Here is a 13,101-nt window from a genome sequence, read left to right as displayed (position 1 = left end):
ATAGATTTGTTCACACGCTAAAGTTTAAATAGATTTATTCACAAGTCAAACTTTAAAATAGATTTGTTCACAAGTCAAACTTTAAAATAGATTTGTTCACACGCTAAAGTTTAAAATAGATTTGTTCACAAGTCAAACTTTAAAATAGATTTGTTCACAAGTCAAACTTTAAAATAGATTTGTTCACACGCTAAAGTTTAAAATCGATTTGTTCACAAGTCAAACTTTAAAATAGATTTGTTCACAAGTCAAACTTTAAAATAGATTTGTTCCCAATTCAAAGTTTAAAATAGATTTGTTCACAAGTGAAAGTTTAAAATAGATTTGTTCACAAGTGAAAGTTTAAAATAGATTTGTTCTCTTTATTTTTCTTTCTGAGAGTGTTGAAGAAAAGAATAAGTGGATACTGTCTTGAACCACTTGAAGCATTTTGAAGCATGGAAATTTAAAAAGTTGAACCCTGTATTTCCAGCAAACAATTCTCCATCCTGAACAAGGCCGCTATGAGATTGATCCTCTTGAGCTGGTAGAGAAAGTCAAAAGCGTGGCTCATGAATGTATTGCAGGCACGTGATGTAAATACTGTTGCCTGCATCGCAACTTTTAATTGACAATTTTGTAATGTTAGCTTAAAGTAACTTGTCTAAAATTAGACCTGACTGACCTGTATGGCTGACCTAACTGACCTGTATGGCTGACCTGTATGACTGACCTAACTGACCTGTATGGCTGACCTAACTGACCTGTATGGCTGACCTTAGTGACCTGTATGGCTGACCTAACTGACCTGTATGGCTGACCTAACTGACCTGTATGGCTGACCTAACTGACCTGTATGGCTGACCTAACTGACCTGTATGACTGACCTAACTGACCTGTATGGCTGACCTGTATGGCTGACCTAACTGACCTGTATGGCTGACCTAACTGACCTGTATGGCTGACCTAACTGACCTGTATGGCTGACCTAACTGACCTGTATGGCTGACCTAAAACTTGACCTATCCTGTTCCAGCCTCAGGTCTTCAGCCCCAGCAGGTCACCTGTATGGGGATAACAACCATGAGAGCCACATTTGTTACCTGGGACAGGTAGGTCATTTTTACTCACTCATATTTACAAGGTCATTTTTACAGTCTACAGCTTGGGGTGGGGCAGTTAAACAGATTCTACCATCCACAAATTGATTCTACCATCCACAAATTGACTCTACCATCCACACATCAGTTAAATTGATTGTATCTTCTACATCTGTTAAATAGATTGTATCATCCATATACAACTTGATGCAATATTTTTATCAAATCACATCTAATGTTTTAGTTCAAGTTTAATTTTATCAAATTTATTACTAGCATTTGAAACAGTCTAAAAAATTGCATTTATATGTGGACAAATGAGCTAAATAATTAAAACCTCCTGTCCCTTTAAAGAGAAACAGGCCAGCCATTCCACAACCTGATCACCTGGCAAGATCTGCGAGCCTCTGACTACGTCTCTGTCTGGAACAAGTCGTACACGCTGCGCACTCTCAACTTTGGTGCCAAGGTCCTGCACATGCTAATGAGGAAGAAGCGCCACCTGGCTGCAAGTGTTCTTAGATTCATGACCAAACAGGTGACCATGAGACTTCTGTGGGCGCTGGACAATATTCCAGAGGTAGGGGCATCACTGGTTATTTCTGTTGGGGGCATCACTGGTCATTTCTGTAGGGGGCATCACTGGTCATTTCTGTAGGGGACATCACTGGTCATTTCTGTAGGGGGCATCACTGGTCATTTCTGTAGGGGGCATCACTGGTCATTTCTGTAGGGGGCATCACTGGTCATTTCTGTAGGGGGCATCACTGGTCATTTCTGTAGGGGGCATCATTGGTCATTTCTGTTGGGGGCATGCTCACCTCTACTTGATCACATAAACTTGTATTTTTTTACCATGTTTTGTTTTCAATTTTGACCCTACCAACTTGTGTTTACCTATTGACCCCACCAACTTGTGTTGACCTATTGAACCCACCAACTTGTGTTGACCTATTGACCCCACCAAATTGTGTTGACTTATTGACCCCACCAACTTGTGTTGACCTATTGACCCCACCAACTTGTGTTGACCTATTGACCCCACCAACTTGTGTTGACCTATTGACCCCACCAACTTGTGTTGACCTATTGACCCCACCAACTTGTGTTGACCTATTGACCCCACCAACTTGTGTTTACCTATTGACCCCACCAACTTGTGTTGACCTATTGACCCCACCAACTTGTGTTGACCTATTGACCCCACCAAATTGTGTTGACTTATTGACCCCACCAACTTGTGTTGACCTATTGACCCCACCAACTTGTGTTGACCTATTGACCCCACCAACTTGTGTTGACCTATTGACCCCAGCAACTTGTGTTGACCTATCAGATCAGGAAGAAGGCAGGAGAAGGAAACGCCATGTTTGGCTGCATCGAGACGTGGGTGTTGTGGAAGTTGACTGGTGGCAAGTGTCATGTGACCGACTACTCGTGTGCCAGCTCCACTGGACTGTTTGACCCCTTTCAGGTGTGTCATACACATCAAATACAGCCTTGTACAACATCATAGTCATACACATCAAACACAGCCTCGTACAACATCATAGTCATACACATCAAATACATCCTCGTACAACATCATAGTCATTCACATCAAATACAGCCTTGTACAACATCATAGTCATACACATCAAATACAGCCTTGTACAGGCATGTAAACATCATAGTCATACACATCAAATACAGCCTGGTACAACATCATACACATCAAATACAGCCTCGTACAGGCATGAAAACATAGTCATACACATCAAATACAGCCTTGTACAACATCATAGTCATACACATCAAATACAGCCTTGTATGACATCATAGTCATACACATCAAATACATCCTCGTACAACATCATAGTCATACACATCAAATACAGCCTCGTACAACATCATAGTCATACACATCAAATACAGCCTTGTATGACATCATAGTCATACACATCAAATACATCCTCGTACAACATCATAGTCATACACATCAAATACAGCCTCGTATGACATCATAGTCATACACATCAAATACAGCCTCGTACAGGCATCACTCACGCATTAGGTCTATGCAAACATACAAGTATCATACAAACAAAAATACAAACATCATACCATTTCTTCCTTGGGTATACAAGCATGATACATGTTGCTCTTATTTTGGGTAGCTATACAAAACTTTCCCCAATAAAAGACACACCTTTCAGCCATGCAGTCTTCAGTCTGACACTAACCTGGAGTAACCTGTTTCAGATGGAGTGGAGTGGTATTGTGTGTGGACTCCTCAACATTCCCATGAGTATCTTCCCTTTGATACGGGACACCAGGTCAGTAGCCTGAGAAACTAGGTCATGGAAATAGTGGGCCAGATAAACTGGGTTAGTAGGTCACGGAAACTAGGTCAGTGGGTCATTTGGGAAAGAAATGGTGGATTTGATTATTAGAAGACTTGATTAGAAAAAAATCCAGTTGATTGTAGTTTACATCTATATTTGTCGATTGTAGTTTACATCTATTTTTGTCAATTGATTGTAGTTTACATCTATGTTTGTCAATTGATTGTAGTTTACATCTATGTTTGTCAATTGATTGTAGTTTACGTCTGTTTGTCAATTGATTGTAGTTTACGTCTATGTTTGTCAATTGATTGTAGTTTACGTCTGTTTGTCAATTGATTGTAGTTTACATCTATTTTTGTCAATTGATTGTAGTTTACATCTATGTTTGTCAATTGATTGTAGTTTACGTCTGTGTTTGTCAATTGATTGTAGTTTACATCTATTTTTGTCAATTGATTGTAGTTTACATCTATGTTAGTCAATTGATTGTAGTTTACGTCTGTGTTTGTCAATTGATTGTAGTTTACATCTATTTTTGTCAATTGATTGTAGTTTACATCTATTTTTGTCAATTGATTGTAGTTTACATCTATTTTTGTCAATTGATTGTAGTTTACGTCTGTGTTTGTCAATTGATTGTAGTTTACATCTATTTTTGTCAATTGATTGTAGTTTACATCTGTGTTTGTCAATTGATTGTAGTTTACATCTATTTTTGTCAATTGATTGTAGTTTACATCTATGTTTGTCAATTGATTGTAGTTTACGTCTGTGTTTGTCAATTGATTGTAGTTTACATCTATTTTTGTCAATTGATTGTAGTTTACATCTATTTTTGTAAATTGATTGTAGTTTACATCTATGTTTGTCAATTGATGGTAGTTTACGTCTGTGTTTGTCAATTGATTGTAGTTTACATCTATTTTTGTCAATTGATTGTAGTTTACAACTATTTTTGTCAATTGATTGTAGTTTACATCTATTTTTGTCAATTGATTGTAGTTTACGTCTATGTTTGTCAATTGATTGTAGTTTACGTCTATGTTTGTCAATTGATTGTAGTTTACGTATATGTTAGTCAATTGATTGTAGTTTACATCTATGTTTGTCAATTGATTGTAGTTTACATATATGTTTGTCAATTGATTGTAGATTACGTCTATGTTTGTCAATTGATTGTAGTTTACATCTATGTTTGTCAATTGATTGTAGTTTACATATATGTTTGTCAATTGATTGTAGATTACGTCTATGTTTGTCAATTGATTGTAGTTTACGTCTATGTTTGTCAATTGATTGTAGTTTACGTATATGTTAGTCAATTGATTGTAGTTTACGTCTATGTTTGTCAATTGATTGTAGTTTACGTATATGTTAGTCAATTGATTGCAGTTTACATCTATGTTTGTCAATTGATTGTAGTTTACGTTTATGTTTGTCAATTGATTGTAGTTTACGTCTATGTTAGTCAATTGATTGTAGTTTACGTATATGTTAGTCAATTGATTGTAGTTTACATCTATGTTTGTCAATTGATTGTAGTTTACATATATGTTTGTCAATTGATTGTAGATTACGTCTATGTTTGTCAATTGATTGTAGTTTACGTCTATGTTTGTCAATTGATTGTAGTTTACGTATATGTTAGTCAATTGATTGTAGTTTACGTCTATGTTAGTCAATTGATTGTAGTTTACGTATATGTTAGTCAAATTGATTGTAGTTTATGTATGTCTACAGCGGGGAGTTTGGTGTGACAGATCCAGATGTGTTTGGGTTTCAAGTGCCAATAACAGCTGTTGTAAGTATCTGTTACCTGGGTGATGGCTGGTATTGTTGACTTGTATGGCTGGGTGATTGTGTAGCTGGTTGATTGTGTGGCTGGTTGATTGTACAGTTGGTTGATTGTGTGGTTGGTTGATTGTATGGCTGGTTGATTGTGTGGTTGGTTGATTGTATGGTTAGTTGATTGTATGGTTGGTTGGTTGTATCATGTATGGTTGGTTGTGTGGTTGGTTGGTTGTGTGGTTGGTTGGTTGTGTGGTTGGTTGGTTGTGTGGTTGGTTGATTGTATGGCTCATTGGTTGTATGGTTAGTTGATTATTTAACTAGTTGATTGTTGTGTTACTTGGTTGTTTAATGTTTTCCAATTTGTTTGTTTGGGCATGTTGTATCTGCCCAATTGTCAGTGAGTGTACAGTGCCCACATGTCTGATGATTGTGTCCACCTGTCTGATGATTGTGTCCACCTGTCTGATGATTGTGTCCACCTGTCCAATGATTGTGTCTACCTGTCTGATGATCGTGTCCACCTGTCTGATGATTGTGTCTACCTGTCCAATGATTGTGTCTGATGATTGTATCCACCTATCTGATGATTGTGTCCACCTGTCTGATGATTGTGCCCACCTGTCTGATGATTGTGTCCACCTGCCTGATGATTGTGTCCATCCTACAGGTGGCTGACCAGCAGGGGGCCATGTTTGGTCAGTGTTGTTTTGATGTGGGTGATGTCAAGTGCACCATGGGCACTGGGACGTTCTTAGATCTAAACACAGGGAGCAAGCCTCACGCATCTGTTGGAGGTAGGTTGTAGGACCTGTTGCAGGTAGGTTGTATTGCAGGTAGGTTGTAAGACCTGTTGCAGGTAGGTTGTAGGATATGTTGCAGGTAGGTTGTAGGACCTGTTGCAGGTAGGTTGTAGGACCTGTTACAGGTAGGTTGTAGGACCTGTTGGATGTAGGTTGTAGGACCTGTTGCAGGTAGGTTGTAGGACCTGTTACAGGTAGGTTGTAGGACCTGTTGCAGGTAGGTTGTAGGACCTGTTGCAGGTAGGTTGTAGGACCTGTTGCAGGTAGGTTTGTAGGATCTGTTGGATGTAGGTTGTAGGACCTGTTGTAGGTAGGTTGTAGGACCTGTTGCAGGTAGGTTGTAGGTTCTGTTGCTAGTAGGTTGTAGGACCTGTTGCAGGTAGGTTGTAGGACCTGTTGCTAGTAGGTTGTAGGACCTGTTGTAGGTAGGTTTGTAGGATCTGTTGGATGTAGGTTGTAGGACCAGTTGTAGGTAGGTTGTAGGACCTGTTGTAGGTAGGTTGTAGGACCTGTTGGAGGTAGGTTGTAGGACCTGTTGGAGGTAGGTTGTAGGACCTGTTGGAGGTAGGTTGTAGGATCTGTTGCTAGTAGGTTGTAGGACCTGTTGCAGGTAGGTTGTAGGACCTGTTGCAGGTAGGTTTGTAGGATCTGTTGGATGTAGGTTGTAGGACCTGTTGTAGGTAGGTTGTAGGATCTGTTGCTAGTAGGTTGTAGGACCTGTTGCTAGTAGGTTGTAGGACCTGTTGGAGGTAGGTTGTAGGACCTGTTGCAGGTAGGTTTGTAGGATCTGTTGGATGTAGGTTGTAGGACCTGTTGTAGGTAGGTTGTAGGACCTGTTGGAGGTAGATTGTAGGACCTGTTGCAGGTAGGTTTGTAGGATCTGTTGGATGTAGGTTGTAGGACCTGTTGTAGGTAGATTGTAGGATCTGTTGGATGTAGGTTGTAGGACCTGTTGCTAGTAGGTTGTAAGACCTGTTGGAGGTAGGTTGTAGGACCTGTTGTAGGTAGGTTGTAGGACCTGTTGGAGGTAGGTTGTAGGACCTGTTGCAGGTAGGTTGTAGGATCTGTTGCTAGTAGGTTGTAGGACCTGTTGTAGGTAGGTTGTAGGACCTGTTGTAGGTAGGTTGTAGGACCTTTTGGAGGTAGGTTGTAGGACCTGTTGCAGGTAGGTTGTAGGACCTGTTGCAGGTAGGTTGTAGGACCTGTTGCAGGTAGGTTGTAGGATATTTTGCAGGTAGGTTGTAGGACCTGTTGCAGGTAGGTTGTAGGACCTGTTGTAGGTAGGTTGTAGGACCTGTTGCAGGTAGGTTGTAGGATATTTTGCAGGTAGGTTGTAAGACCTGTTGGAGGTAGGTTGTAGGACCTGTTGTAGGTAGGTTGTAGGACCTGTTGGAGGTAGGTTGTAGGACCTGTTGCAGGTAGGTTGTAGGATCTGTTGCTAGTAGGTTGTAGGACCTGTTGTAGGTAGGTTGTAGGACCTGTTGTAGGTAGGTTGTAGGACCTGTTGGAGGTAGGTTGTAGGACCTGTTGCAGGTAGGTTGTAGGACCTGTTGCAGGTAGGTTGTAGGACCTGTTGCAGGTAGGTTGTAGGATATTTTGCAGGTAGGTTGTAGGACCTGTTGCAGGTAGGTTGTAGGACCTGTTGTAGGTAGGTTGTAGGACCTGTTGCAGGTAGGTTGTAGGATATTTTGCAGGTAGGTTGTAGGACCTGTTGCAGGTAGGTTGTAGGACCTGTTGCAGGTAGGTTGTAGGATATTTTGCAGGTAGGTTGTAGGACCTGTTGCAGGTAGGTTGTAGGACCTGTTGCAGGTAGGTTGTAGGATATTTTGCAGGTAGGTTGTAGGACCTGTTGTAGGTAGGTTGTAGGACCTGTTGCAGGTAGGTTGTAGGATATTTTGCAGGTAGGTTGTAGGACCTGTTGCAGGTAGGTTGTAGGACCTGTTGCAGGTAGGTTGTAGGATATTTTGCAGGTAGGTTGTAGGACCTGTTGCAGGTAGGTTGTAGGATATTTTGCAGGTAGGTTGTAGGGTCTGTTGCAGGTAGGTTGTAGGACCTGTTGCAGGTAGGTTGTAGGATATTTTGCAGGTAGGTTGTAGGGTCTGTTGCAGGTAGGTTGTAGGTTGTTATACCCCCTAGTTGCATGTGAATATTTTCTTTACCCAGGGTTATACCCCCTAGTTGGATGGAAGATTGGCTCCGAGCTCGTGTTTATCGCTGAAGGTCAGTGTGCTGACACAGGGAACATTCTGGACTGGGCCAAGTCTATTGACCTTCTGAGTGATACATCACAGAGTTCACAGATAGCTCAATCTGTACCAGGTAGATAATTACTTCATTAGCTCTTCTAATTAGCAGCCTAACCTAGCTGTCTCTATCAGTTAAAGTTGTAAAGTACCCTGTTTACCTGTTGTAGATTCAGGTGGAGTTGTAAAGTGCCACGTTTACCTGTTGTAGATTCAGGTGGAGTTGTAAAGTGCCATGTTTACCTGTTGTAGATTCAGGTGGAGTTGTAAAGTGCCACGTTTACCTGTTGTAGATTCAGGTGGAGTTGTAAAGTGCCACGTTTACCTGTTGTAGATTCAGGTGGAGTTGTAAAGTGCCATGTTTACCTGTTGTAGATTCAGGTGGAGTTGTAAAGTGCCACGTTTACCTGTTGTAGATTCAGGTGGAGTTGTAAAGTGCCATGTTTACCTGTTGTAGATTCAGGTGGAGTTGTGTTTGTGCCAGCCTTCAGTGGACTTCAGGCGCCATTCAACGATGACAAGGCCGTGACCTCAATGGTTGGCCTGCGGCCCAGCACGACCAAGGCCCAGATCGTCCGGGCCATGTTAGAGTCGTTGGCCTTCAGGTTCAAGGCCTTGTATGAGATGGCCCTCACGGAGACCAGGATACCCCTCTCTCATGTCAGGTGAGATAAAGTACCTCACAGATGTCAGGTGAGATAAAGTACCTCACAGATGTCAGGTGAGATAAAGTACCTCACAGATGTCAGGTGAGATAAAGTACCTCACAGAGACTCCCCTCTCCCATGTCAGTTTAGATAAACCACACCTGCACTTTAAAACACTGAGGTAACTTGACTGATAGATGACATGAGTACCCATCAAAATTGGGGGGGGGGGGGGTTATCAGCCCTTTTTGGGGTAACCACTAACACAGGTTTATTTGTCCATAGAGTGGACGGTGGGGTGGCCAACAATGACTTGTTTGTTTGTCCGTAGAGTGGACGGTGGGGTGGCCAACAATGACTTGTTTGTTTGTCCGTAGAGTGGACGGTGGGGTGGCCAACAATGACTTGTTTGTTTGTCCATAGAGTGGACGGTGGGGTGGCCAACAATGACTTGTTTGTTTGTCCGTAGAGTGGACGGTGGGGTGGCCACCAATGACTTGTTTGTTTGTTTGTCCGTAGAGTGGACGGTGGGGTGGCCAACAATGACTTCCTGGTTCAACTGATGGCCGACCTGGTGGACCAGACCATTGACCGCAGTCGTCACGGTGAGATGACCTGTCTAGGCGCAGCTTTCCTGGCAGGTTTGGCTAAAGGTCAGAGTTCATTGTGTTGTAAAGGGGTCAAGGGTCTACCAGCCTTAAAGTTAAAGTTCACTGCTCAGCATAGAGGTCACACAACTGTAGGCTGCATCAACAAAAGAATTCAAGTCCATGTTGACTAAATCACCACACACCTTTCAACTCACTAATTAACATACTAAATCACCACACACCTTTCAACTTACTAATTAACATACTAAATCACCACACACCTTTCAACTCACTAATTAACATACTAAATCACCACACACCTTTCAACTTACTAATTAACATACTAAATCACCACACACCTTTCAACTTACTAATTAACATACTAAATCACCATACACCTTTCAACTTACTAATTAACATACTAAATCACCACACACCTTTCAACTCACTAATTAACATACTAAATCACCACACACCTTTCAACTTACTAATTAACATACTAAATCACCATACACCTTTCAACTTACTAATTAACATACTAAATCACCACACACCTTTCAACTTACTAATTAACATACTAAATCACCATACACCTTTCAACTTACTAATTAACATACTAAATCACCATACACCTTTCAACTTACTAATTAACATACTAAATCACCATACACCTTTCAACTTACTAATTAACATACTAAATCACCATACACCTTTCAACTTACTAATTAACATACTAAATCACCATACACCTTTCAACTTACTAATTAACATACTAAATCACCATACACCTTTCAACTTACTAATTAACATACTAAATCACCATACACCTTTCAACTTACTAATTAACATACTAAATCACCATACACCTTTCAACTTACTAATTAACATACTAAATCACCATACACCTTTCAACTTACTAATTAACATACTAAATCACCATACACCTTTCAACTTACTAATTAACATACTAAATCACCATACACCTTTCAACTTACTAATTAACATACTAAATCACCATACACCTTTCAACTCACTAATTAACATACTAAATCACCACACACCTTTCAACTTACTAATTAACATACTAAATCACCACACACCTTTCAACTCACTAATTAACATACTAAATCACCACACACCTTTCAACTTACTAATTAACATACTAAATCACCACACACCTTTCAACTTACTAATTAACATACTAAATCACCACACACCTTTCAACTTACTAATTAACATACATCACCACACACCTTTCAACTCACTAATTAACATACTAAATCACCACACACCTTTCAACTCACTAATTAACATACTAAATCACCACACACCTTTCAACTTACTAATTAACATACTAAATCACCATACACCTTTCAACTTACTAATTAACATACTAAATCACCATACACCTTTCAACTTACTAATTAACATACTAAATCACCATACACCTTTCAACTTACTAATTAACATACTAAATCACCATACACCTTTCAACTCACTAATTAACATACTAAATCACCACACACCTTTCAACTTACTAATTAACATACTAAATCACCACACACCTTTCAACTTACTAATTAACATACTAAATCACCACACACCTTTCAACTTACTAATTAACATACTAAATCACCACACACCTTTCAACTTACTAATTAACATACTAAATCACCACACACCTTTCAACTTACTAATTAACATACATTACCACACACCTTTCAACTCACTAATTAACATACTAAATCATCACACACCTTTCAACTCACTAATTAACATACTAAATCACCATACACCTTTCAACTCACTAATTAACATACTAAATCACCATACACCTTTCAACTCACTAATTAACATACTAAATCACCACACACCTTTCAACTCACTAATTAACATACTAAATCACCACACACCTTTCAACTCACTAATTAACATACTACATCACCTAACACCTTTCAACTCACTAATTAACATACTAAATCACCATACACCTTTCAACTTACTAATTAACATACTAAATCACCATACACCTTTCAACTCACTAATTAACATACTAAATCACCATACACCTTTCAACTTACTAATTAACATACTAAATCACCACATACTTTTCAACTCACTAATTAACTTATTAAATTACCATATACTTTTCAACTCACTAATTAACATACTAAATCACCTAACACCTTTCAACTCACTAATTAACATACTAAATCACCATACACCTTTCAACTTACTAATTAACATACTAAATCACCATACACCTTTCAACTCACTAATTAACATACTAAATCACCATACACCTTTCAACTTACTAATTAACATACTAAATCACCATACACCTTTCAACTCACTAATTAACATACTAAATCACCATACACCTTTCAACTTACTAATTAACATACTAAATCACCACATACTTTTCAACTCACTAATTAACTTATTAAATTACCATATACTTTTCAACTCACCAATTAACATACTAAATCACCACATACCTTTCAACTAAGTAATTAACATACTAAATCACCACATACCTTTCAACTTACTAATTAACACACTAAATCACCCCCTACCTTTCAACTAACAAACTTAATGCACAAGGAACATCCCCCCCAAAAAACCCCAGGTAAAAATGTCAATATTTGCCCTACAGGTGTATGGAGCAGCAAGGAGGAGCTGTACGCCCTACGACACAGTGACAGACAGTTCAAGCCCCAAAGGAACTGGCAACACCTGAAAGTCTTGTACCACATGTGGGACAACGCCGTACACCGTTCAAGGAACTGGTACCCCTGACAGAACCCCCCACCCACAGAATTGGTACCCCTGACAGAACCCCACCCATAGAACTGATACCCCTGACAGAACCCCCCACCACCCACAGAACTGGTACCCCTGACAGAACCCCACCGCCCACAGAACTGGTAGACAGACCCCCCCCCCAACCCACAGAACTTGTACCCCTGACAGACACACCCCCTCCCACCCATATAACTGGTAAACATAACACCCCCCAACGCCCTCATTGATCTGAGATGCTATAAAAACAATATGCATGTTGAGTTACTTCCCTTAATGGGCAACTCATTTAGAAAGGGAAGTAAGCATATTATAATAAATGATTGTTTAGAGAACTGTGCCATACAAGGTCTACTGTCTCACCAGCAACAAGTTGTGTTTCCCACAGCCAGAGAAAGTGTGATCTGTTGCCAACCATGTTGATAGAATCAAAACTTTCAACAAGATGCTTCAATTTTTTTACAGCTTTAATTAATTACATCTTTAGCAGGAACTTACTCATTAACTAAGTAGTGTTGTTTTGTAATGAACAATTGACTGGTATAATTATCTGAGAGAAAATTGTTAGGACAGTTGTTGCTCAATGTTTGGTTGTCTTTTGACTTCAGTAACATCACTGTTTATGTTGCTACACCTCACACTAGAAGTGTTACAATGGTAGTGCTACTTTGAAGTAGATACTAAGATTTTATTGATGTTGAAAATATTTTTTTAATATGAGTTATGAGGTGTGCTTAGGTAGGTTGGGACCTTCACACCCATGTGATAGGTTGGGACCTTTTGACTTAAGAAGTGTCTGACTTAAATGGGTGACTTAAGAAG

The 13,101-nt window shown here is 39.7% G+C and overlaps 1 protein-coding gene across 4 annotated transcripts in view; it reads left to right on the top strand.

The window, feature by feature from the left end:
• LOC131947108 (putative glycerol kinase 5) overlaps window positions 1-12,297 on the top strand; it is a 38,010-nt gene extending 25,713 nt beyond the window's left edge. For 3 of the 4 annotated variants that reach the window (XM_059308203.1, XM_059308204.1, XM_059308205.1), the window contains 11 exons: window positions 473-566; window positions 1,016-1,091; window positions 1,434-1,659; window positions 2,416-2,553; window positions 3,321-3,394; window positions 5,147-5,207; window positions 5,865-5,991; window positions 8,161-8,316; window positions 8,698-8,905; window positions 9,407-9,540; window positions 12,134-12,297. In XM_059308203.1, the coding sequence (XP_059164186.1) occupies window positions 473-566; window positions 1,016-1,091; window positions 1,434-1,659; window positions 2,416-2,553; window positions 3,321-3,394; window positions 5,147-5,207; window positions 5,865-5,991; window positions 8,161-8,316; window positions 8,698-8,905; window positions 9,407-9,540; window positions 12,134-12,276 (1,437 nt within the window). In that variant the 3' untranslated portion in view covers window positions 12,277-12,297. The other variant, XM_059308206.1, reaches the window with a different exon arrangement.
• Window positions 12,298-13,101: the final 804 nt, after the last annotated feature.

Source organism: Physella acuta, unplaced genomic scaffold (genome assembly GCF_028476545.2).
Source record: "Physella acuta isolate Inbredline_101_S28 unplaced genomic scaffold, ASM2847654v3 ptg000582l, whole genome shotgun sequence".
Taxonomy (NCBI): domain Eukaryota; kingdom Metazoa; phylum Mollusca; class Gastropoda; family Physidae; genus Physella; species Physella acuta.
This window is presented reverse-complemented; position numbering and strand designations above follow the sequence as displayed.